Source organism: Penicillium psychrosexuale (assembly GCF_028828465.1).
Source record: "Penicillium psychrosexuale strain IBT 29551 chromosome Unknown utg000003l, whole genome shotgun sequence".
Lineage (NCBI taxonomy): Eukaryota > Fungi > Ascomycota > Eurotiomycetes > Eurotiales > Aspergillaceae > Penicillium > Penicillium psychrosexuale.
This window is the reverse complement of record NW_026643188.1, coordinates 4,886,087-4,910,288: the sequence shown is the minus strand read 5'-3', so window position 1 is coordinate 4,910,288 and position 24,202 is coordinate 4,886,087. Positions and strand designations below refer to the sequence as shown.

The 24,202-nt window shown below is 47.7% G+C and overlaps 14 protein-coding genes across 14 annotated transcripts; 7 read left to right on the top strand and 7 right to left on the bottom strand.

The window, feature by feature from the left end:
* Positions 1-340: 340 nt before the first annotated feature.
* On the bottom strand, positions 341-1,294 carry N7518_005715 (CAZyme family CE10; the record flags this gene model as incomplete). The annotated part of the gene is made up of 1 exon (XM_057186642.1): positions 341-1,294. The coding sequence occupies one exon, from the start codon at positions 1,292-1,294 to the stop codon at positions 341-343; it is 954 nt and encodes a 317-aa protein (XP_057043412.1).
* Positions 1,295-1,388: 94 nt separating this feature from the next.
* On the bottom strand, positions 1,389-2,549 carry N7518_005714 (CAZyme family CE10; the record flags this gene model as incomplete). Its single annotated transcript, XM_057186641.1, has 1 exon — positions 1,389-2,549. The coding sequence occupies one exon, from the start codon at positions 2,547-2,549 to the stop codon at positions 1,389-1,391; it is 1,161 nt and encodes a 386-aa protein (XP_057043411.1).
* Positions 2,550-2,740: 191 nt separating this feature from the next.
* On the bottom strand, positions 2,741-3,983 carry N7518_005713 (uncharacterized protein; the record flags this gene model as incomplete). Its single annotated transcript, XM_057186640.1, has 3 exons — positions 2,741-2,890; positions 2,945-3,347; positions 3,400-3,983. 3 exons carry the CDS (start codon positions 3,981-3,983, stop codon positions 2,741-2,743), a joined length of 1,137 nt encoding a protein of 378 aa, XP_057043410.1.
* A 438-nt stretch (positions 3,984-4,421) lies between these two features.
* Positions 4,422-5,804, bottom strand: N7518_005712 (uncharacterized protein; the record flags this gene model as incomplete). The annotated part of the gene is made up of 2 exons (XM_057186639.1): positions 4,422-5,718; positions 5,770-5,804. The coding sequence occupies 2 exons, from the start codon at positions 5,802-5,804 to the stop codon at positions 4,422-4,424; spliced, it is 1,332 nt and encodes a 443-aa protein (XP_057043409.1).
* Positions 5,805-6,931: 1,127 nt separating this feature from the next.
* On the top strand, positions 6,932-7,353 carry N7518_005711 (2-dehydropantoate 2-reductase; the record flags this gene model as incomplete). The annotated part of the gene is given in 2 exon segments (XM_057186638.1): positions 6,932-7,138; positions 7,156-7,353. 2 exon segments carry the CDS (start codon positions 6,932-6,934, stop codon positions 7,351-7,353), a joined length of 405 nt encoding a protein of 134 aa, XP_057043408.1.
* Positions 7,354-8,634: 1,281 nt separating this feature from the next.
* N7518_005710 (uncharacterized protein) lies at positions 8,635-10,278 on the top strand (the record flags this gene model as incomplete). Its single annotated transcript, XM_057186637.1, has 1 exon — positions 8,635-10,278. The coding sequence occupies one exon, from the start codon at positions 8,635-8,637 to the stop codon at positions 10,276-10,278; it is 1,644 nt and encodes a 547-aa protein (XP_057043407.1).
* Positions 10,279-10,836: 558 nt separating this feature from the next.
* N7518_005709 (uncharacterized protein) lies at positions 10,837-11,288 on the top strand (the record flags this gene model as incomplete). Its single annotated transcript, XM_057186636.1, has 2 exons — positions 10,837-11,061; positions 11,133-11,288. 2 exons carry the CDS (start codon positions 10,837-10,839, stop codon positions 11,286-11,288), a joined length of 381 nt encoding a protein of 126 aa, XP_057043406.1.
* Positions 11,289-13,059: 1,771 nt separating this feature from the next.
* Positions 13,060-13,389, top strand: N7518_005708 (uncharacterized protein; the record flags this gene model as incomplete). The annotated part of the gene is made up of 2 exons (XM_057186635.1): positions 13,060-13,236; positions 13,300-13,389. The coding sequence occupies 2 exons, from the start codon at positions 13,060-13,062 to the stop codon at positions 13,387-13,389; spliced, it is 267 nt and encodes an 88-aa protein (XP_057043405.1).
* A 1,351-nt stretch (positions 13,390-14,740) lies between these two features.
* Positions 14,741-16,264, top strand: N7518_005707 (putative sugar transporter; the record flags this gene model as incomplete). The annotated part of the gene is made up of 1 exon (XM_057186634.1): positions 14,741-16,264. One exon carries the CDS (start codon positions 14,741-14,743, stop codon positions 16,262-16,264), a length of 1,524 nt encoding a protein of 507 aa, XP_057043404.1.
* A 575-nt stretch (positions 16,265-16,839) lies between these two features.
* N7518_005706 (uncharacterized protein) lies at positions 16,840-17,168 on the top strand (the record flags this gene model as incomplete). Its single annotated transcript, XM_057186633.1, has 2 exons — positions 16,840-16,858; positions 16,915-17,168. The coding sequence occupies 2 exons, from the start codon at positions 16,840-16,842 to the stop codon at positions 17,166-17,168; spliced, it is 273 nt and encodes a 90-aa protein (XP_057043403.1).
* Positions 17,169-17,362: 194 nt separating this feature from the next.
* On the bottom strand, positions 17,363-18,689 carry N7518_005705 (aromatic ring-hydroxylating oxygenase subunit alpha; the record flags this gene model as incomplete). Its single annotated transcript, XM_057186632.1, has 3 exons — positions 17,363-17,557; positions 17,608-17,833; positions 17,893-18,689. 3 exons carry the CDS (start codon positions 18,687-18,689, stop codon positions 17,363-17,365), a joined length of 1,218 nt encoding a protein of 405 aa, XP_057043402.1.
* A 716-nt stretch (positions 18,690-19,405) lies between these two features.
* On the top strand, positions 19,406-20,664 carry N7518_005704 (uncharacterized protein; the record flags this gene model as incomplete). Its single annotated transcript, XM_057186631.1, has 3 exons — positions 19,406-19,911; positions 19,976-20,231; positions 20,296-20,664. Coding segments are annotated over 3 exons (1,131 nt in total), but the record flags the coding sequence as incomplete, so codon positions are not given.
* A 309-nt stretch (positions 20,665-20,973) lies between these two features.
* Positions 20,974-21,812, bottom strand: N7518_005703 (uncharacterized protein; the record flags this gene model as incomplete). The annotated part of the gene is made up of 3 exons (XM_057186630.1): positions 20,974-21,199; positions 21,282-21,591; positions 21,707-21,812. The coding sequence occupies 3 exons, from the start codon at positions 21,810-21,812 to the stop codon at positions 20,974-20,976; spliced, it is 642 nt and encodes a 213-aa protein (XP_057043400.1).
* A 727-nt stretch (positions 21,813-22,539) lies between these two features.
* Positions 22,540-24,115, bottom strand: N7518_005702 (uncharacterized protein; the record flags this gene model as incomplete). The annotated part of the gene is made up of 5 exons (XM_057186629.1): positions 22,540-22,596; positions 22,651-22,978; positions 23,028-23,174; positions 23,225-23,363; positions 23,410-24,115. 5 exons carry the CDS (start codon positions 24,113-24,115, stop codon positions 22,540-22,542), a joined length of 1,377 nt encoding a protein of 458 aa, XP_057043399.1.
* Positions 24,116-24,202: the final 87 nt, after the last annotated feature.

The window sequence follows — 24,202 nt, the reverse complement described above, 5'->3', positions numbered from 1 at the left end:
TTTTTTTTTTCATTTTCGGGCATATGGACATTTAGTTTTCATCGGCTCTATCACAACATTTTGCCTTTGGCGACTCATCTTTTTCACGACAAACCTAGCATTCCATTCTTATGTCTGGCGGACTTTTTTATTTGGCGTTTTGTTTCTTGTGGTTTTCTCGCTTAATTGCACCTATGATACTCCCCATTCGAATGAGTATGGAATGACAAGCTCAAGTAGATCAAAGCACACGAATATGAACTTGAACTTGAATGTGCATCATATATATCTGAAACTAAATGCTCAAGAGTTGTTCATTGTAGCGATTTAGTCAATAACCAAAACCGAATTCAACGTGAATCTAATCCGACAGCCGCGCCCTCTGGAAAGTAAACCCATAATCGCGCAGCACAGCACAAATCTCCTCGTCCTCAAAATTAGCCGTAGTAGACGGCGGCATTCCCAAAAGCGTCATATTCCGTGTCGAAGCCGTATACTGCTCAATAAGAAACCGCTTCTCAGAACGCCCAAACGAAGAGTTCGAACCAACCCACTCTCCACCAAATATATCGAGAGTACTTGCATACGCAGGACCACGGATCTTCAAGAACTCCAAATCTGGATTTGGGTTCCTTTCGCGGAAAAACGCACCGAATACATCATGAACAAGCTGTGAGTGCAAAATATCCCAATCGTCGTAGTACGGATACACATCTTCCGTCTTGGTATTCAGGGTACCCCACGCGAGCAAGACATCCGAGGTGTGGCAGGAAGCATTGTACGCAGTATTCGGGTAACAGATATCCGGCATATTCGATGTCTCTGCATGACCATCTGCAATTTGGACTTCGTATAGGACAGGAAAGATGGAAATAGAATTATCAAGAAGATAGCCCTGTGGGCAAGTCCACTGACTGTGCGATACTGCATCGGAAGCAGCGTTTAGGACGGCATCGTGGTCGGACTCATCGACCTTATATGCCCCAGAGGATATTATTTTCCGAGCGAGGGTATCGCCGAATATAACGCTAAGCAATGTAGCGAGTGGGCCCTGGGTCGAGCCAAAAATGGCCATGTAGAGGCTTGCTTCGTCACGGACATTGGTGAACATGGTCGGGACGTTGATTGGGAGCTTGTTCTTGGCGAGGAGGATATTAAATTGGTCGTCGATAACGCCTGATCCGGTGTCATCTACCATCGGCATGAACGGTTCGCTTGCGGATAGCAATTTTGTATTATGGTAGAAGTGATTTGCCTTGTTGGATGAGAAGGTATTTGTAGCAGTCTGGAAATCAGTTGAGTTATCAAGATACATTGAAGCCGGGACGAAACGAAGGCAGTTGAGGAGGGTTGCTTCGGGGGCGTTTCCGTCACACCCAACTGCGTTTCCGACTTCTGGGGCGATGTATTTAGAGTAAAAGAGCGCGAGGAAACCATGGCAGGTCGAAGTTTGCTGATTGCACCAGCGCGCCGGAGAAGAGACCTTTCGCTGCGCTGGAAGAGAGCAGAGCTACCACGCTTTGACCACCAGATGACTGCCCGAAGACAGTAACATGCGATGGATCACCTCCCAAGGCTGAAATGTGCTTTTGTACCCATTGCAAAGCCATGATCTGGTCTTGAATACCGTAGCTCCCAGTTGTCAGCTTCCCTGTAGACAGAAATCCCAATGCTCCAAGCCGATAGTTAACTGTGACGACGACCACATCGCTGCGGCTGGCGAAGTTTCCTCCGTCATAGTCAATCATAGCTGCGGTACCTTTCGTGAATGCACCCCCGTACAGATAAACAGCCACGGGGCGAAGGGCGGTGTTCTTGTTATTATTGTGAGGCAGGAATGGAGTGAAGACATTCAAGTAAAGGCAGTCCTCGGACATTCCACCGATAGGCACAGTGCTAAGAGCTGAAGGAGATTGGATGCATGAATTCCCCATGCTAGTCGCATCGATGTTGTTTGGTCCGGTGTAGGCTTGCGGTGGGGCAAAGCGCAAGTCATCAATTGGGGGACTCGCAAAGGGCACCCCGAGGAAGCGGAAGGAACGCGCATCTCGATATCCGGTTAGGGCATAATCGTCGGATGTGACAGTCAGTTTCGTGGTTTCCCTTACGGCTCGGTCGCGATCGGTTGTTCCGGGCGGACTTGAGGTACAGAGGGCTGGTAGCTTCACATTGCATGGTTTCTGTATGACCTTGCGATGGGCGATCGAGAAAGCAGAACATATCTTGCGATTTTCTTCCTCCGACAGCCAAAAGTAGTCATCATCTCGTATCTCTTTCGCAAAGATGAGATAGTCTAGTTCATAACCGAGTTCGGAGTGAACTTGACTATCGTTTTCACTCGAAGACCACGGGAAGAGCTTCTCCCCAATGGCAATGCATTTTGCAACAGCATCGGAATAGCTCGAGCGATCGTGTGCTAAAATAGCTGAAGTGCCATTGTTCTGGGGACCGAGGTTGTTGTAGTGCAATACGCGAAGATCACCAAGAGATCCAACATGGGGATGGCGTTGTTCAGCCAAGCCATGGCTCAAAAGCAAACACAACGCGAATATCACAAACTTGGACTCCATCCCGAAATTAAATCTCAACGACTGAAGCCGATGGATGCTTTCAAAATGGGGTAGAACCCCGTTCGTTTAGTGTGACATCACAGACCGCATGCGTTATACTTTGCGGATCTTCCAGATATCAAGCAAATTCGAGGCGTGGGGATAAAGAAACATTCGTTATTTGACAAATTTTTGCAATGGCCATGTAGCTTTTAAACCGCGGAAGGGATTGCTCGGAAAATCCCTTCCTTGTACTGCCCGATTGTGTACTCCATGACTCGACGAAGAGTTCCCAAAAGAGACGTGGTATGTTTCACACTTGTGGTACGGCCGTCTAAGTCAGATAAAGGGCCCCAGATGCGCTGTAGGAGAAGAAATTAGCCATTGTACCCAAGTCACTAAAGCATATTACCTACTACTTCTTTCAAGACACCCGACTCTTCGACTCCGGTTGCAATATAAAATTTCCAGTCTTCTCCAACAGCAGTGCACCCAACAAGTGGAGGCAAGTCTTTGACACTCTTACGCTGTGCGAATGCCCACATTAGAAGTCCTGTCATCCATACCCCAATCTGGACTTGCGCTTCTACCAGATTTCCATCCGCGGCTTCAATTTCGACGCCAGGACCCAGAACACGTTTTCCAGTGTGCGGATGGGTCATATGGTTGAAGTATTTCCCTGTCGTATGCAACCCGGCCTTTTCATATTGAACTTCGTAAGCGTTCACGGGAAGACCGACAACCAGATCAATTTTTCGGTTATATGTATCGCGGGCTGTATAACGAGGTTGATACTGGGGGTCAACGGACTCTGTTTGACTGCCAGAAATCAGCAAGAGGCAGGGGGATACGGGGTCTTCGTGGGACATACATGCTCCAACACTCCAACGGTAGTTCTGCAATAGCGCTCTCCAATAGCGGCAGTGCTACCTTATGCACCCAAGAGCCTTCGCTACGCAATTCTGTGGCACATTGACACGAAGCACTCGAGATTTTCTGAGCAACATCTTCATTCCCACTGAACTCAGAATCTTGTGTGAAATCTGCTAGTAGCTGACTCGCAGCACGGCTTTTAGGGTCGGCGGATTCATGTATATAGACCACCCGAGGGATGGCTGTGGCTAGTTCAGCCTTCACGCGTGATGGGCTCGATGAACGTGATCGCCCACTACCCCGACTGGCCGCAGAACTTGATGGGGTCAGAGAGATTATATCGTCAGCTAGGCGGGCGGAAACGGTGGATGCTGTTTCAGAGGTAGTTCGATGGGATCTATTATGGGGATCTAACTGCGACGTCGGACTCTCGGCTTCGAACACCGACCTCTTGCGTTTGTGCTGAGATGCTGAACTTGAAGGGTTTCCCGCCAGTTTTTCGGTATTAGGCAGGGTTTTGGGCACGCTCCTCGCAACTTCTTCGACCCAAGACAAGATCGCGGGGATTTTCCCGGCAGACATCGAGGGGAATTAAGCGCAACATGGTCTATTGCAAAATTGGCCTTATTTTTTCCCTGAAAGACTCGCAAGACTCGCGATAAGTAACAAAATAAGGTTTTGGGAATACTCCGTAGTATCCCCGAGATTGTCGCTGGAGCAACCGCTGAGAATATGATAGATCACGCGCTTCTCCTGTTTCCACTGCTCCCAGAGTCAAAACGCTTTTAGTAAATTGAAAATCAGGAAGTGAAGCAGCTTTACTTGACGTTACATTCAATGAACGATGAATTACGCAGTCTGTTGTGCAGAAAACTCGTTGGCTCGTTCTTTATGAGGCTGCCGATGATCCTATATACTGGAGATATATTTACGATAAACGCAGGAAAATATACTGATTTTTATTGAAGTCCAACTTTTCTACCCGAAATATAGGCAATTCGAGCAGTTAAATTCTATTCCTCACGAGACGACTGCTAGTTTGCTTCGAACAGGCTTGTTCTCTGCCAGTCCGGGCTCTGGGAAGCCAGAGACATGGACACCCTTTCGGAAAAGAAGACAATGTGTCGAACCACCAAAATGGAACATGCCAATTTCATCTCCCTTCTTCAATTTATCGCCCTCCTTGACGGTGATATCACAGGTGGAGACCTCTGCCATTCCAACTCCAATGAACGCCACCAACCCAATGGCTGGCTCATCCGCTTCAATGAAAATGAGTGCTCGCGTGGCGGTTGAAGTGATGTATCCCTGCGAAGTGACCTGACCCGCCATGTCAATATCCTTCTGCTCAACATCCGGGTTCCCAACACCTTCGAACAGCGGTTCGGAATAGTAAGTGCCGTTAACAACATAGGCCTTGACAACCTTCCCACTAACAGGCGCGTGCCAACGGTGATAACTTAACGCACTAAGGAATGCCTGATAAATAGTGCCGCCAACAAACTGCGACGCAAGTTCATCATGGCCCAGCATATCGAGCACAGAGTAGGGCTGGCTCTTGATCCAGAAGTGGTCACGCACTTTCACATGGTGCGCAATCCTATACGGCCTCGACTCGCACGCGTTAGCGATAACCTTTCCGTCCTCCGGATCTGCGACGGGGCGTATTCCCTCCCTGAGGGTGCGGGTGAAGAAGTCATCCCACGACTTGAAGCCGTGATTTGGAGCATATTGGTCACATTCAAACATGTCATGGAATTCCAATTCCGTCTGCGCTAGCGGACCGATCTTTGCAACAGCTGTAAGATCCCGACGGCCAGTCTTACCGAACCATCCGTGAGAGGTGTTATTCAGCACATCGGCGGAAGCGGGAGAGCGCAGGAATTCGCCCCACACATTCAAGATCTTCTTGATCATCGCGTTGATCTCGGGATCTAGGAAGGCCGCATATCCACTAGGTGTACCCATCGGCCAGTCGAGGACGGCATTGATAGGCAAACCGACTAGCCCGACGCGGTTTGCCTTGTCGGTCCAGGAAGGCGCAGTGGTGAGGAGATGGTTGAGAACACGCAGGAAATGGTTATAGTCGCGGATTTCAGGGTTTCCCGTTACGTCGTGGCCGTATCGCTTCCTCCGTGGGACTTCCTTGAACATTGAAGTCAAGAGCATGTATATGCGAGTGTTCGATTCGATGAGTTGCCTGAATTCCTCTAGGACCGGGTGGAGGGGTTTCTGAGACTCGTCGTCGACTTTCTTGATTATTCCTCCCAGCCATTCTTGGTGAGCTTTGTAGTCTGCTGGCATCCAGTTGCCGTACCTTGTGAATGTGAGCATCATGATACCCCTTGGGATGGGATTGATGCCTTACCTGTGAAGGTGGTGTTCTGAATTAGGGTCCGTCATCTTTTCCAAAATAGTAGAGAACTGAATTATACTCAAAAGCCTCACATTGACATCCGTCTGGGTGATGGTCAATCAGATATTTATACTAGTGTAAATTGAACCCATAGATTACATCAGTATGATGCTCTCAGGCAGAACAAAGTCCAGGCATCTTTTAGATGAATGAAAGAGCCTTGCATGTGAGGCTATATCCGGGAGTCAAGTATGTCATGATATTCTTGACGATCTCATACAGACCTAGGAAATCGTAGCCCCAGGGCTATTGCGTGGTGATCAAAATGGTACCTAGTTGGGGTTACTGATGTCATGAAGACTTCTAAACTTGAAATGCTGCATGGGTGATCACGACGATTGGACTTTCGAATAAATCCCCCACATATGACATGCTTGAATATTAGCAAAAAAGGACCTTTAAAAGAGGGAAATGAGGACAATTAAAGAGGGCAAAAAAAAAAAAGATAGACATAGCATGTCCTGGTTTCGATCCAGGGTCCTATTGTGAGTTAGTTTGATGTTGTTAGGGAAATTGGTTTCGGTGAAACGTACCTCCGGGTTATGAGCCCGGCGCTCTTCCCCTGAGCTAACATGCTGATTGGTGGAATATGCTTGACTTGGGCAACTAATATAGCATCATCTTAGGTTAGATAAATGATTTAAATGTGTTGAATGTTTTGAATCTGGCTAAAGTACGAAATTATAAACATTTTCCCCAAAGAATCTAAACGCGTTACAGAACCGTGGAGTTGACTGTGGGTATTGCTATTATGTACACATTGTACCCCTACTGACCGTGGGACTATAACCAGCTTGGACACCTTACCCCGGACTTCCAAATTCTTTTAATGACTTCCCTGATACCCCCTCAGGTTATTCTACAACGTCGAGTATGGCTAACTTCGTCCGGAATTCTAACAACTGTGCGGCAGCGACACGGAAAAGTTCAGAGTTCACCCCATAAGTCACATTCATTTCCTTCCGTCACCGTCCGTTGTCACCGAGCCTCCCTTCGCGATGCATACTGCTATATTGGAGATGAGACTTCACTTGAACCGGTCGGGTGAGATAATCGAGCATTCATGGAGGAGATAATTTGGTAAGCTTCGCGATGGAAGCTGGTTCCACTGGCTATGAAGGCGAAGACAACCTCCGCGTTCCATAAACTCAAACATCGGCTAACTCCTCAATCGACTATTCTCTTCCTCCAAGACAGCAGGTTGCCCAAGGCTTATTCCTCCATCCGACTGAGCGCCGTCGGCATCACTCCGTCTCAACACTACCTACACCTACACCGAAGCACTCTCGAGAAGCTTGCCACCAACGCATTCTACAATAAAGTATGTGCTTTAAACAGACTCGCCGTGTGATCTTAACAAAGATATGCAATGTGGTTTGTGCTCTTCCGGCATTACAACACGTGTCGGACCTTAGCGAGCAATCCCCGGTCAATAACCTTGAGACTACAATGGATGCTATCCTATGTAAGACATTCAAACTACGTGCTCGATGGTGTGGGTTTTCAGGTTGGTTGGAAAACAGAAGTGATGTTTGAATGAGTACTAGGTGGAAAAGGTTTGGTATTACGACGCCAAGTAATGGTGAGCTGGTAGAAGGGTTGAGATGGGATAGGTGTCGAAATTCCCTCAGCAATATAATAGGTGTACAGCGTTTGAGCGTATGATTCTTGCTAGGACGAGGCAAGTTGAGGGATTACAATGGGAGATACTGCATAAATATCGCATAAAGGTTACTAGCCTTAGAGGAGCCATTACTCCGTACCATGACGTGGGAAAGGGAACGATCCCTGACAATATGACCGGATCAGCCGGTAGACAACTACGCCGGAGAGTTAGGCGGGGAAACATGAGTCCGGTGGGGAAGGCGAAGAAACACCGATCCAGGCACATGATATTATTGGAAATGATCGTACAAATGCATAGGTACGGGGCAAATCTCGGAAATCCTACTGCAATAGGACTCACCGGAAAGTTGGGGAGGAACAGGTGGCGAGTGGGTCACTGCGCGGCTCAATAGTTCATGTGTGAATTGTTATAACTTCACTTATAAGTTCAGTTGGGATAGATGTATCTTCAATGAGTTATCATCACCCAACAACTGGTCTTTGCTGAACTTTATCACACCTTTTTCTGCCACTCGGGCATCTAATCCGAGTCAAAACCGGCATGCCGACAATAACTTTGAATTGTGGAGCTAACTCGGCTCGGGAGGTTATTCGGACCATCGTCGGCGATATAGGGAAAACTCAAACACCGGCATTCATCCGAGACATGAATCCTTTCGTTCCAGAGAAATCTATACGCAGTATGTATAAGCATGCCCCGATGCTGACGCACGAGAGTGGGCGAAGGAGAATAGCATATCACGAGCGAGAATTGGAGACAGCATTGTTATGAGACTTGTTATGAGACTTGTTATGAGACTTGTTATGAGACTTGTTATGAGACTTTCCCCAGTGACCTGACTGTATGTATCCAACATACGACGACGAAAAGCGCCCCGCTACTAGCATTTTTACGTAGTCTTCGTCATACCCACTTACTTGGTATTCCAACCCATTCATTGATCAGCAGGTTCTTCATTGTTCTCCGTGTTGGCAGCATAATAATCGATCATTACCTGGAATTCCCTTCCCCACTCTCCGTATAATCCCGCAGCCCCGGTTCTCATCAAATTCTGGAGTCTGGAGCACCACTCACATCACCCGACTTTTAGTCAGGAACACTTAAAAATTATAGAAAGGGACCAAACCCCATGCTGTTGATTCTCCCCTGGACAGCTTTTCCAACCTTCACTCTCCACAATCTATGTCAATATGAAGACCGCCAAGAATCCTCAGCCTATATCAGCTTCCCATGACGAGAATATTCCCTCAGTTGACACTATGTCAGCCCACGAGACACACGCGACAAAGGGTCTAATCGTCGGTGGAAAGTACCGGAATGAACTTTCAGAAGAGCAAACCCAGCATTACGACAGCAGCTTATTGCAAGAGGTGGACGTGGATCTTCCCCTTACAGCAACAAGGCCTGTGCAGCACGATGGCCGAGAATACATCGTGCTGGACTTCGTGGATGGAGACAAACAGAACCCCTTCAACTGGAGTATAGGCCGAAAGGCCTTCATCAGCAGTCAGCTTTGCCTCATGACACTTTTCATCGGTCTCGCCACAACAGCATACAGTTCCGGAATTTCACGCATGGCAGCGGATCTAGGGACAACAGAAGAAATTGGAAAGCTTGGTCTTTTCACCTTCAACTTTACATGTGCACTTGCTCCTCTTTTCCTCGCTCCCTTCTGCGAGCTGGCCGGTCGACGAGTTGTCTATGTTGGTGCCTACGTTTGCTTTTGTCTTATGTTCATCGGTCTCGCTCTCGGTAAGAACATCGCCACAATCCTAGTATGTCGTGCTCTGCTGGGTTTGTTTGGTTGTGTTGGTACAATTCTTGTTGGTGGCACTTTCGGTGATATGTATATACCGGACCACCGTGCTATCCCGATGGCTTGTTTCTCCTTTATTGCCATCCTCGGTACAGTCGGTGCGCCCATCTACGCCGGCTTTATCGACCAGGCTCTCGGCTGGCGCTGGCTCGAGGGTATCCAGGGTTTGGCGAACATCCCCCTTGGTATTATCATCATTTTTTGCCTGCCCGAAACCCGCGGTAGTGTGTGCCTAAGCAAACGTGCGAAGGCAATCCGCCAGGCCACCGGCAATGACAATTTCGTGACCTACAATGATATCGAAGCCCCTGGGCTCAAACACATGTTACACAACTCCTCTGTTAAGGCCGTGAAGATGCTCTTCACCGAGCCCGTCGTCTTTGCCTTCGGTCTTTGGATCAGTTTCGCCTGGTTCCTGGCCTTCCTCTTCCTGTCCGTCATTCCAATTACCTTCGAAGAGAAGCGCGGCTGGGGCGAAGGAGTCGGAGGTCTTCCCTATATTTCTCTCTGCCTCGGAACCACCATCGGCTTCGGGTTCCACTTCTTGCAAATTCGCAAATACAACTCCATTGCCTCCAATCCGAACGTTGAGGTCTCACCCGAAGATCGGCTGTATGGTGTCCTATGGGGAGCCGTCTCGCTGCCGATCGGATTGTTTGTCTACAGCTTCACCCAGTACAAGGGTCTCCACTGGATGGGTCCAATTGTCGGATTGGCTCTCATCACCATCGGTATCTTCTTCATTTTCGAGTCCTGCTACAGTTACACGGCCGATTGTTACGGAGAGCACTCTTCTTCTGCCATTGCCGGTCAGGGTTTCATGCGCAACACACTCGGTGCTGTGTCGCCTTTGTTTGCTTCCCAGTTCTTCCACAACGTGGGTAGTCAGTACGCTGGATTGATATTGGCATTGGTGGCGACCGTCTTGACGTTTATTCCGTTCATTCTGTATAAGTTTGGCCCTGCACTGCGTGCGCGCTCTAGACTTGCCTCTGCCACTGTGAACGGCACCAATTAAGCGGTTGGGTATTTTCTGTACAATTAGCATATCAAGATACTAGATTTATAGATTTGCATACGAATTAAGGTCTTGAGGCCTTCAAGAATTATTGACAACGATTTGAAAAACCTGTAATTTCTCGAGTAGTTTGTTGATGTGATCAGTGCAAGAGGACCGCCCCAGATTGTGTAGTCATTTGTTGCCTGAAAGATATCTAAGTGAGAAAATGTAGAAAAATTTGGCGTAACTATCAACAGAGATCACTGAGTAATTGTGGTATTCCTGTGGACATTGTAGGGGTTCGAAAAAGATTTCGGCACAAGCATCGTGGGTGGCGGGATATCTGGGGTGGCCAATTAGACCAGGGCGGTGAGCACTAACTAGCTGCAGAAACACTTGCAAATTCAGTAGGCGGTGTGTCTGAACGATCCGCTCTCAAAAAATTTCCCACGATCATCTCCAACTTAACCTCAATCTACATTCCACTTATCTTCCGTTTCAACTACACGGCCGTGATCCCCCGAGTGAGCCATTTCTTCAAGATCTGGTGTTTTAATCCCCAACTACAACGCAACAATGGCCGAAGATACTAGCGCAGCGTGGCCCATCGCCGATGAGGCCCTCGCCCAGAGCCTTCTTGATCTTGTGCAGCAGGCGGCGCACTATCGTCAATTGAAGAAGGGCGCAAACGAGTGCACCAAGTCCCTTAACCGCGGAACCTCGGAACTTGTCATCATGGCCGCCGATACCAGCCCTCTCGCCATTGTGCTTCACTTGCCTCTTTTGGCCGAGGACAAGAACGTGAGTCCAATATCCTAGAGCCCATACCCTACGGCGCTACACCGATAAACAAAACTAATCATTCGAATTAGGTTCCCTACGTTTACGTTCCCAGCAAGATGGCTCTTGGCCGCGCCACTGGTGTCTCCCGCCCCGTGATTGCTGCCTCTATCACCACCAACGAGGCCAGTGACCTGACCGCCCAGATCCGCGCTATCAAGAACCAGGTCGAGCGTCTCATGATCTAAGATGTCATCTTGGATATGATGGGGAGGATGACTGGAGTCCGAACAAGTGGTTTTGGACATGTCTGTTGGCTTGAGTAGCGGGTTTCTTTCGTGATATGAGGACTCACTGCTGCCGAAGTGCGCAACCGGCTTGCTTTAGCTGTGGAGACTAGGTTTTGTTTGCGTATATAGCCGGGACAATAAACACCTTGAACTTTGAACTGACGTAGTAAATCTTGTGAGATCATCGTAGAGGGGTGTAGTCAGCCTCGTTGCCAGATCATGTGGCTACCATGGCTTACCTCGGACGTGGATAAGATAATGTTCGAGTCACTTTGCCTTATTAGGTCTCATACTTGGGCTGAACTCCAATGCTCACCTGAACATTCCAAGGTTGGAAGGGTGTGACCTGGGGCTACGGCCTCCTGGGCTGTAGTAAGCAGCGGTCTAGATGCCAGGGGCTAAACCTCCATTTCCGGTAAATAGTGATGTCTTACTGCCTGATTTTGGTATAGTACAAAAGACCTTCATATTACAATGATTTACAGTACATTCAAGTGGTCAGGAAGTAGGCAAAAGTCAGGCATGAAGGCACAACTGGCACTCGGGCCATGCACCTGCAGATGTAGGCAAACCATTCACACCATGATAAAGAACATGTTAAATTGAGTACTGAAGGGGGAGTCGCTATACCTATCCCCTTGAAATAATTGCTATCAGACCGCAATCCCGAGGAATTCACTGTTCATTGTAAGTATCTTTTACCTATGAACCAGAAACAAAGGTATACAATTACCATTTGGCCATGCAAAGGGTCTCTTCAAAAGGCGGGGGCGTGTGGATCTCCCGTGCTCCGCCCCGCGAAAAAGCCAAAAGAGCCAAAGAGCCAAAAATGCATGTAGAAAGATGTAACCCTAGGTTTGTTTTACGTACTCCTTATAGCTGAAAGAGGTGGTCTGATAGCCTCTAGTAATGCGACAAGCCCAATTTGTGACGTTAATGAGTTATGTGATACTGGTTGCATAACTAACAAATATATCTGACATTATCTATTAGATTTGTCTCCTAGTCTTCCTGCATATCTCCAGGGCTAGATCACTAGCTCCTAGCTCTTGGGTATTTTATCGGAGAACCTAGCCGCTCTATACTTGATATAGCTAATTTGATGTATAATTGAGTTTGTGGTTGTAAGTTCAATTTCAGAATTTCAGAATTTCAGAACTTGATCATCGTTTTTCAAGCTATACCACATTTTATATGTCTTCAATGGGCTACTACTTGCTATTGGTTGCTAAATCCATCCCAGTTTACTAAAGACAATCCAGTTTGGCACTGCTGTTTCTGGCCCCGATGGTATGTACAGGCTTATATGCATAGGCTCATGTAGGGATGATCCTCACAAATGCTCATCGTATCCCCAAACTGCCAAGATTGATCTACATAGATAGTCTACTATTCTAGTAAATAATACACATCTCTTTGAGGCGTTTCATTTTCAGCTCGGGGGCCTGAAAGAGTCGTCTGGTCAATTCCTGCAATGCAACCTCAACCTCAACCTCAGGACCAATTGCTGGCTTCGAGGTATAGTTTTGGCACTTGGCACACGAGGCGTCCAATTCGAAGAATCTGCAATGAACTGCCCATGGTAGGAAATCCAGACGACTTGGCATTTGTTCTGGGAATGTATAAATACATCTCAATATCCCCCAGAAACTCGTACTCTTGGATATCAAGCCTCTAATCAACCTCCTCAAACACACAATCACTTTTTGATATAAACCACTTCTTTACAATGAAGGTTACTGCTATTCTCTTCACTCTTATGGCTGCTACCGCCGTCAATGCTTCGGTCCTGGACAAGCGGGACACCTGCGGAAGCGGCTATGATCCCGCTCAAAGACGTACAAACAGCCCTTGCCAGGCATCGAACGGAGACAGACACTTCTGCGGTTGTGACAGAACCGGTATTGTACGTCAACATAACCATGTTCCAATATCAGATCATGTTTGCTAATGTATATTTTTGTGAAAGGTCGAGTGCAAAGGTGGAAAGTGGACAGAGGTACAAGACTGTCACACAAACTCGTGCCACGGTGGCACCGAGGGCGGAGCCAAATGCTAGGATGAGAACAGCGAGTGTGCTGACAATGGGATTGATGAATTTTCCGACTGAACTATGTGGACAGTTTGGAGGGATTCAACCAATTTGCTGGCTACGTTTTGGAATTCAGTCAAATCTAAGTTCAAACTTCGAATCAACATGTTACTAGTCACTCTTTACACAATTTATTCAGATATTGATTTGGCCCCATATTGTACAGCTTCCATCGGGCCTGAATATCAGTGGACAATACGATGTTACAGGCTATAGACACGCTTAAATGGCTATATTAGATGCAGGACAATCAAGTGCTTTGACATGACTATCTTCTATAGTAGGCTAAAACGGTAATAGGGATCGATTGGAATTTCCACAGCATGGTAAGTGTTCCATAGGGGTAATTCAATATTTTAGACTTCGTATCTAGTGTCATAAAGCATACTCTGTTGCCAACAGCAATCCACGACCCACGCTGAGACTTCGAGAAATCAATTTCAAGTACTTGGAGTGGTTTTTGGAATATATGATGTATAATTCGATATGGACTGGAATTGGTATTGTTTCAAGGCTCACCCCTGGCCTAAATGCAGCCTTCCGGATGTAAGATTAGCGCTGCTGATCCCGTCAGCTCGCGTTTGTGCTGTCAGCTTCACGCCAACTGCACGGTGCATTGTAAGAATGTCACCTATCTTGCAGAAGCATTATGGAATCCGTCTAATTGAAGACTCATGCACGAGACAGGCGATCCATTTGCGCTCGGGACTTACGAGTTTACAGGTTGTATCAGGTTGTGGAATATATATGCGTGAGAGGGGCAAACAACTTTGTCTCGGAGTGGAAAAAAATACCAGCGGATCAATGATTTAGAGGAATTGCAGGCATCTGTTCCATGTTGTATATTATTTATTACCTCCTGCCGGGAGCCGTGATCGACTGACAATAGTTTCCAGGACGAAGCAACGGTCGGGTTCTTATTTATCTCGAGGCGTTGCTCCCCCTGGAAGATCCATGGCCGATAAGACCTCCTCAGGTTACAACGCACTGTTCCTTCAGGCGGAAAAGAGGCACGAAGAGGCCAAAGCCCGAAGACTCCTCAAACCTCCACGGAGCTCATACGGCATTGCCACATTTCCCTGACTCTGACACAAAACTAGCCATCCATCACGCCATCAAACCATCCAATCCAAGTCGATGGAAAAAGAAAGAGACCCCTGAATAAAGTTGATGTGGAAGCTACTGCATGGGATATGATTAGACGCATGGAATTTTCGACCCGAGCGGGGGCCAGAGCGAGAATGCGGACAGTCATAGTATAAGTTGTGCTCCCCCCTTCCATGCTGCGTTCCTACCTCCTTCCCGTTGTCAACAGAACATGTCAGAAGCGACCAAATTGCCTGGCCTCGAGCCAACGGCGATCGAGGGCCCAGCTGTCCCTCAAAATGAGGGTCCCGACGCGAACTACAAAGCCAAAGCTGAGGTTCTAAACCAAGCGATTCAGACGATCGGCATGGGCCGATACCAATGGCAGCTCTTTGTGGTGATCGGATTCGGCTGGGCGAGCGATAACTTGTGGCCGATTGTTACGTCTCTGATCCTCCCCGCAGTCTCAAACGAATTTCACCCCTCGAAAGCACCGCTTTTGACACTTGCGCAAAACATCGGGTTGCTGGTCGGTGCTGTGTTTTGGGGATTTGGATGCGACGTCTTCGGTCGCAGATGGGCGTTCAACTTGACGATCGGAATCACGGCGGTGTTTGGCCTGGTTGCGGCGGGATCGCCTAATTTCGCGGCCGTTTGTACCTTTGCGGCTTTGTGGTCTGTCGGCGTCGGTGGGAATCTGCCCGTCGACTCGGCCATCTTTCTCGAGTTCTTACCTGGATCGCATCAGTACCTGTTGACTATCTTATCGATTGACTGGGCTTTGGCCCAGGTGGTCGCCACTTTGATTGGTTGGCCGCTGCTTGGGTATAGGACTTGTGGTTCTGCAGAAGGATGTACGAAAGCCGAAAACATGGGATGGCGATGGTTTATTATCGCAATGGGTGGCATCGCAATGATCATGTTCGTCGGTCGGTTTGTGTTTTTCACGGTTTTTGAGTCGCCCAAATACCTCATGGGGAAGGGGAGGAACGAGCAGGCTGTGGGGGTTGTCCACGAAGTTGCTCGAAGAAATGGAAAAGTCTCTGATCTAACGAGAACTGATCTGGACGCCTGGGACCAGGGCGAGATACAGAATTTCAGCGCGGCAAACATCGTCCGCCAACGCCTAGAAACCGTGCGGTTTGATCATCTCCGCGCTCTTTTCGATACCCCAAAACGAGCATGGGCTACAACCTCGATCATCCTCGTTTGGGCATTTATCGGTCTCGGCTTTCCACTATACAATGCATTCCTTCCATACATCCAGCAGTCCAGAGGCGCTGAATTTGGTGATGGATCGACATACATCACGTATCGGAATTCATTGATTATTGCCGTTATGGGCATCCCAGGCTGTCTGCTCGGTGGAGTGCTGGTTGAACTGCCACGCTTTGGCCGCAAGGGTGCTCTCTCCAGTTCAACAGCTATAACTGGAGCCTTCCTTCTTGCGTCAACAACAGCTACCACATCAAATGCTCTGCTAGGTTGGAACAGCGCCTTTAATTTCATGAGTAGTCTCATGTATGCCGTGTTATATGCATATACCCCCGAGATCTTTCTCACCAAGGACCGTGGTACGGGCAACGCATTGACCGCGTCTGCGAACCGGATCTTTGGCATCATGGCTCCTGTTATTGCGATGTTTGCTGATCTCACAACCGCTGCTCCTGTTTATGTTAGCGGGGCGCTGTTCCTCGCAGCGGGAATTCTCGTATTGTTCATGCCATATGAGTCTCGCGGAAAGGCGAGTCTGTAAATAGGTATGACGACGTATTTCTCTTATACCATCTTATGATGCTGTTGTACCATTGTTCACAGCCCTACGTCGTAATAGCCTTTATGATACGCACCAATCCACCTCTGCAGACAAGAATTCCGTCGGGCATGAGATCATCCAGTTACAGTTAATATAAAATATCCTGGCCAGGTCCGCACGAAAAATGACATCATACCCTTGCAAACAACACCAACAACAACCAGCCAGTCATCCATCATTCGCCACATTCTTTTAATATAACAGACTTTCTTGAAACAGTTTATCGGACAATACCCATGTGATCGGCGAATGTCAACCAATAATGACATCCCATTATCTACACTGCGGGGGACATGGGGTACGTCAGTACGTCAGGTGGATACATTCAAGATATTAGCCTCAAGATGGCTGTCATGGCTATGTAACCGGTTTCAGGGCGTTGATATAAATAAAGACAGCGATGCCTACCATAACACTACATCAAGATCAAAACATTTGACATTGACACACATTCAACTACATCAATTACACTCCATACAACACACAAACCACACATCCTCTTCCACATAATCACCATGTCCAACGAACAGAACCGTACGTTCCCAATAAACAACCATCAAAATCCCACCCCAACTAACAAATATCCATAGCTGGACTCCTCGGCGGCCTAGGCGATACCTTGGGCAAGACAGTCGGCGGCGTGACAAATACAGTAGGCGGCACAGTCGGCGGTCTCGGCTCAACCGTGGGCAACGCAACATCAGGCCTTGGACAGACCGTGTCAGGCGCAACAGAGGGTGTCGGCAATACGGCGAAGGGCGCCGGACAGGGCGTACAGAGCGGTGTTTCTAGTGTTGGGGGCCAGAAGCAGACAGGGGATAACCCTCTTGGATTGAATAACTAAGTTATCGTCGCCTGTGGGTATTATTTAGCGAATTTATGATGCGGCCCTGCTTGTCTTTTTCTCTGATTCGGTATCTGGAGATCTCTCCGACTAGGCTAATGTGTGGCGTATGAAATAGTACAGGGAATAATACCTAATTGGTAAAGCAGTTCCAAGTTCAGCTTTGCATTTAGCCCAGGTACATGTGTATCTGGCTACCAGGCCAGTTCCGGTTTGGCCATACAACTAGAAGCGTCCAACTGCGAACAAAAGCTCTCATCTTCTGCTGAACCCTTCGAGAACTGAGCGTTTGGGGTGGCCGGCCAAATCTCGGATCCTCCTTGCTTTTCCTCACTTTTCCGGTGTTCTATGACCATTTGTCTGACGCTGCTTTGAAAGTGTATGGGGCCCTAATGTCGTGGTTAGCCGCTGTATTAGTAGTGTCACAGTTTGATCTTACCTTCTCTTTGCTAGGGTGTAGTTCGCCATTGGTAAAAACCCCAGAATTAAGGTTCTCCTGCGTTCCAACACAAAGCTCCTTGTCCTCGTCGAGAACCTGCCTGTAAAACGCGTTGATATTCTCAAATTCTTCATCAGTGGCATCCCGGTGACGGTAAACCTCATTTTCGATCTTGCTCGAGGTAGCAGAAACAGGAATCATACGCTGGATATAGAAGAATTTATCACTAGTTTGTTCTTAGTTAGCCCTGGTGTTGACTTTCACATTTGGATTTCCTATACTCACGTCACCGTAACAGAAGTCGTCGGATAGAAATACGTGATCGCCCGTCGAAACTGGCTATCCGAACCCTCCTTATTAAAGATATGATGTTCCATATACCGGGCCTTGGGCTCAACCCGATATTTTGGTAGATCCGACACGCCGTTGATAAGCGGATGCGAAGTAGCGCAATGGTAGCACTCATTATAATTCTCAATCACACCCTTCCAGTTCGCGTCCAATTCCATCTCCCAGTAATGATCGAACTTGAATTCCGCGGCAAAATCAAAGTCCTGCATCCGAGGCTCCTCGTCAACTTTCTCGTAATCGTCTTCCCATTTCACATCCGTCTCACCGGCCTGCAGATTGACCCACACAAAGCCAGCTTTGTCGACGTGCACATGGATTGGGAATAGCGAGTGTTGGGTTTTATCAAAATCGGGTACTGTCTCGAAACGCGGAGCTTTGGCGAGATTGCCCTTCAGGCCGTATGACCATCCGTGGTACTTGCAGCTGAGGATGGATGTAGTGCCAGAGGGAGACTGTACAACGGGGAATGCGCGGTGACGGCAGACGTTATGGAAGCTGTTGATTGTGCCGTCGCGGTCCTGGATAAGGAAGAAGGAGAAGTTGGCGATTGTGAAAGAGAGATAATCGCCCGGTTTCTTGAAACGGCTGGAGTGGGTGAGCAGCATCCATCGCTTGGAGAAGATTGCCCGTCTTTCCAATTGGTACATTGCTTCTGAGCGATACCATGACGCTGGTAGACCGTGTGGAGGGTCTTCTTTTGCGGTGGTTCCTGCGCTGAAAATCCGCCACATTTTGAATGGATGATATGACTGGATCAAATTGGGATTACGAGCATAAAGTCTATATAGGTGCTCTTGGACATGTATCGATGTATCGTGAGGGGATTTAAAATGGGGGGGTAACATGAACGAACGATAAGATAATTTTATTTTATTTTCAATAAATTGGACCTTTTACCCTAGATAGAGGTACGTGGAACTTAGTGACTCCCTAATTTCAAAGATGGGGGTCTACAGCCCTGACGATAACGCTAGTCCTAACGGCTTACCCCACGATCGACCGAGGGGGAAATAATATCCCTTACACGTAGGTCTATGCTACATCTCACCTTAAGAATGTTGGGTCTCACGTCTTGATTCTAACAGGAATCAAGTATTAATTCTTGGAAAGTGTCTTTGATACTCAGCTAACAGCTTAAATCAGGGGGATTTGAATCATGCACTTGGAAATGACGTAGATCTTCACGCCATACTCCTTTTCGGCAGGTTGAAGAATGGCTGGGCGCTATTGGCAAAGGATACAGGAGAATTGAAATGACCATAGAAGAAAGATATCTCTCCAACAAAGAGACAGACACTAACAAACAGAAAGGAGGAAACGGGGGCCTCAGGCATCAGCGGAACAAGCCAAACGGGGACATATATCATTCCCCCATTACACCTCACCTGGTCATTGTTGACCCACCATTCCTGGATTCTCCAACTTCCAACTTCTGTTTTCCTTCTAGCTCTTCAGCCTAGTCAGCATACTCAAAAAGATTCCCACGTTACATCGTCATGCGGGCCAACAGATCAAAGACTCCTTGGAAGCTCACAGCGAAGTTCTGAACGCTATCAACGATGTCTACAATGGGGCCGAAAGTCTCACCTCTATCGAGATCGACCCCGAATCCTACCAGTCTCTTCACATCGATGTTCGATCTCTTGAGATAGACGATAATGGAAGACACACCTATGCTCCATATTCTGATCCCCACGGGCCGGTTTTCTTTGAACCCAAAGGTGCTGCATGGGTTCCCCCCATTGTTCTTACCAACCCCGACTACCAGAGACGACTGACCTCACTTATTGAGCGATGGGAGGAATTCACAGATCGCCTCTCAAAAGAAGGTGCTAATTCCCAGGCATCGTATATCCATTCGGCTCTAGAATGGATGTTCTTTCAGTTCCGCCGACAGTTCTACCCCCCAGGAGATGACAGAGTCCCACCTAACCTTAGGCAAGAGTCTGGATGGTTGGAGAGGCAAGTGATATGGTTCCTTTACGATGCAATAGGTAGACTAACGTACGCTTGATAGTGGCAATAATGTCCCGTCAATCATCGCCGACGAGTTCTACCCAGCTATTTGGACATCGGTCCGATGGTCGCCGAATACCATGTTTGTGGCGAAGACACCGAGTGGTGGTCAGCCACGTCCCCCACATGTCATGATCGCGATTGTAATTGGAGAGCAGCCTAGCGAAGGGCTGTTTCGGGCAGAGGTAATGACTATTACCGCTGCTATGATTACACGACTTCAAAACGAGGACTTCTTGCAGTGCAATACAATTCCGGTAAGTATAGGCTCAAGAAGTACTTATATGTCTTAAAGGCTAATATATATCGATTATAATATAGATTATGGCTATCACAGTCTTTGGCGGAATGAAAGCTCGTGTAATCGAAGCCCAATCCAGCCAAGATGGTCTAGTCATCAAGAAGACTCAGCTTTTTGATTTCTCGACTAACGAAGTCGCAAACGAGAGTATGAACATTCTGCTCGGATTCATGTCCGCCGACCTAGTCGGAAATCCCAGAATGCCCACAGTTCCCAAACCCACAGTTGTCATCGACATCCCTAAGGTTTGCACTCTTGATGTACTAGATGGGGGAAAAGATGCTGAACATGAATCAGAGCTCACAAAAAGAGCATACGCTTGCGAGGATGTTTGGATCCGTCCGGGCAAGGAAGTTCAGAAGGCCCAGGCTAGATGCAGAGCTACATGATTCAGAGGGAGTGGGCAAATAATCAAGTTCTAATGTTCAGTCTTTTCTCTCACAACGGTGACAAGGATTAACTGTCTACCTTGAACCAAAGACGCCTTTCTTATGGAGTCAGTATTTTAGTTAACCTATCAATGAATCTTTCCTAGGAGCTGATTTCATTTGCTTCATATTCTCGGCGCTATCTACAATAGAGGACATATATAATTATTGGGTTTCATTCAGTAGACACAAAGAACATTTTATTTGGTAAAGGTAGCGAACAAGGTCTATTACATCAACCAGGAGAAAGCAGTGGACGTGGAGAACGGTTCAATGAATGTTGGCAGCAGCCGACTTGGCAACCAGTGTAGCGGCGACAAAAATGCGCCCGAATTGTGCCATTTGTCGAGCGTCGGATGTCGAAAAGGGACCAACCGTGTGCATGACGAGAAACACGTCGGTGTCAGTTCCGTTGTGTAAGTAACTTTCGTAGCTTTCGTTGAAGGGTGCAAAGGTCAAAAAAAGTTGATGTCTGTCTTGCGAAACCAGCATGTAACTAGAAAGGGAGTGTGATCAGTTAGTCGAATCCTATAGAGCCATTCATAGCGGTTTAAGCACTAAGCCGCGATCAAACTTACTGGTTGTTGAAAACAGCCATCTCTGCGGATGATTCCATTAACCACCCCGCGACCTGGCAGGCCTCTTGGGCGAAGATGGCGGCTGGATTCACCGTGCGCATTCTTTTTTTCACCTCCAAGATTCCAAATATTTTCGACGTGGTCTTTGACCGCAAAGCTCCGTCGGTGTAAGCATTGTACGTCATGCTTGTAAACTTGCATGAAAAGTGAACTCGATTGAAAATCCATTCTAGGTTGGTTTTGGCGAGGTGTGACAATTTCTGCAGAAGGATTATGGCGGCCGCGTTTGAGATTGCCTCATTCTCAGCCTCTGGAAGATTGTGAGTTGAATGGGGCATGGCACTGCGAGATTGTTGCTTCCGAGGCAGATAAACACCAGTCTTTTGGGATGGTGTGTATGATCATGTTCCTCAATCCAGGCTTACGCGAAACAAGCTCATTCCAATCATTATCATCTGCTGGGATACAGAAATCTTTGATTTTTGTGGCTTTGGTAGCCTTTGCCCGTTTCTGGGCTTCATCGGAGGACATTGTTCTAAGTCCTTGCACAAGTACGGTCAGTAAGGCACACGAAAGAGGTATTGGGGATGGATAGCTGAGACCCGATGCTAAAAGATATATACCTTTTAAGAATATTGCCCTGGTGCTTGGAAAATCTCCGTCCAAATCAAAGTGAGAGATCCGGATATGAATAGATCCTACTTGTTGCGCTAAGAAGGTAAGAAGAAGGTAAGAAGGAAGGTGACCGACTTTGGAAGGGTGTAAAGGGGAGTAGGATAGCAGAATGAGTTTTACACAGCTGCAAGTGGTGACCAGGAAAAAGGACATGACAAACGACATGCAAACAGTATGACAAACGGTATAACAAAGGATATGGAAGAAGGCACATTTCTAGAAAGATCTCACTCAAACCTCACGCGAAAAGACAACCGAAAAGACATCCCAAAAGAACTTGGGATATCTGCTGCGAGTAACTAGCACACTTTATATTGCTGCTTTCATCGTCTGAGTCTCAAGAACACGCCGGCCCCTGACAAAAAGCTCCTTTACTATGGTGGGAGCTTGATTCCTAAGTGTTGGGGATCAAAGGCAGCTTCCAACAAGCCATAGGCCAAGATGGGCCAAGTACTTGGAGCGAGCAGCCTCGGAGGCAACTTATAAAGACACATGTGTCTAAAATGATATGATTGTAGGCCAAATAGAGCAGCTTATAACAGAGAATGACAAGAAAGACAAAGACAGGAATGGTGATATCAAACTATAGTCTCGAGTCAATAACACTAGTTCCTAGTGATTTACCCCATCGACGATCAACCTAAGCACGGTCAGTGAATTTCAGAGCCGAAGAAACAGAGCAATGATTACTTACGTCTGCAATGTGGTCGTATCCCAACAATTTGGGTGCTAAACCGGGGTCTCGCCAAGCCAATGCTTCTCCCTCGGGAGTAGGGACCATCCTCATCTTGCGATCTCTTTCTTCCTGTTCAGTGCCGTCATGTAGGTGATAGAGATATTGTTGGATATTTCCCCGCTCCACAATCATTTTCGTTCGTTGCTTGCGACACTCCTGGAAGATGGAAAGGGCATGTTGCTTGGCCGTCAGGAACTCGGCCGAGGTTTTGGAGATTCCGGAGCTATTCGGGAGTCGAGAGAGGCATTCACCTAGAACTGCTCCATCCTCGAATGACATTCCGGCACTGTGGTAGTTAGTGAATGTGGAATTAAGTAAATATAAGGCTATCATACCCAGATGCCAGGTATGGCAATGTAGCGTGAACTGCGTCGCCTAATATAACAAACGCCCCGGAGGGATGAGTCCAGTCAAAGTCTCCAAATCGGATGCAAAGACGCCATTTCTGGACGGAATCGCAGAGCTTTAGTAGTTTGGGGATACTGGTATAGTCAGCCATGTGTCCATAATTGAAGGTCATTGTAGAATGTACCGAGGATCCCAGTCTTTGAACAAAGCACACATCTCTTCCACATTCCCTTCAATCGTCGATGCCAGAGATTCTTCTGGAATATCGTCGGGGACAAGTAGGACCATATTGAACAATTCCCCACTACGAAGAACATAGTTCACTACACAATTAACGACAAAACCCAGACCAGGAAGAGAAACACATACCTGCATGAGCATCCGGACCTAACCAATAGTTGACCTGGGGATCTGTTACCAATTCCGCCAGATCAGGATCCTTAAGCATCTCCTTCGTAGACAACAGCAAACGGTATGCAAGATCACCAGTTTTGACCGGCGGATCGACTCTGCCGAGCAAACCTTCCGTCAATTTTCCAAACACTCCATCTGCCCCAATGACGAGATCTCCAGTCCACTGTCTTCCATCCGATGCAGAAGCAGTAGCTATGGCCCCATCCTCGCTCACAGTGACATCCACCACACGAGCATTGCAGGTGATACTAACCCCCAGTTCGAGCGCTCTCTCAACCAGACATTTTTGCAGGTCCGCACGATGAAAGTCACGATACCAGGTGCCTGGATAATTAATCTCCGATTTGTGAAAGTCCATGGACGAAATGGGATTGCCCTTCCATCCAAGGAAATTACAGACCCGGGGAAAGGTCATGTGTGGCGTGAGTGCCTCTTCAAGGCCCCAATGTTGCAGTACACGCGAGCTATTGGGTAGGATCTGGATACCTGCGCCGACCTCCTTGATTTCCCGTGTTGCTTCTAGGACCTGGACCTCATGCCCAGCAAGGGCGCAACTAATCGCAGACCCGAGGCCTGCGAGACCTGCGCCGACAATGACAACCTTGAGCCGACATGACACGCAGCGGGTCGCTTGTTCTTTGATGGGGATTTGAGGGGCCATTGTGATTGGTGTGTAACAGAACCCGGATGAAAGATATTTTAATTGTTGAATACCGGTCGTCTGTCAGACAGGACTACTTATGATAGA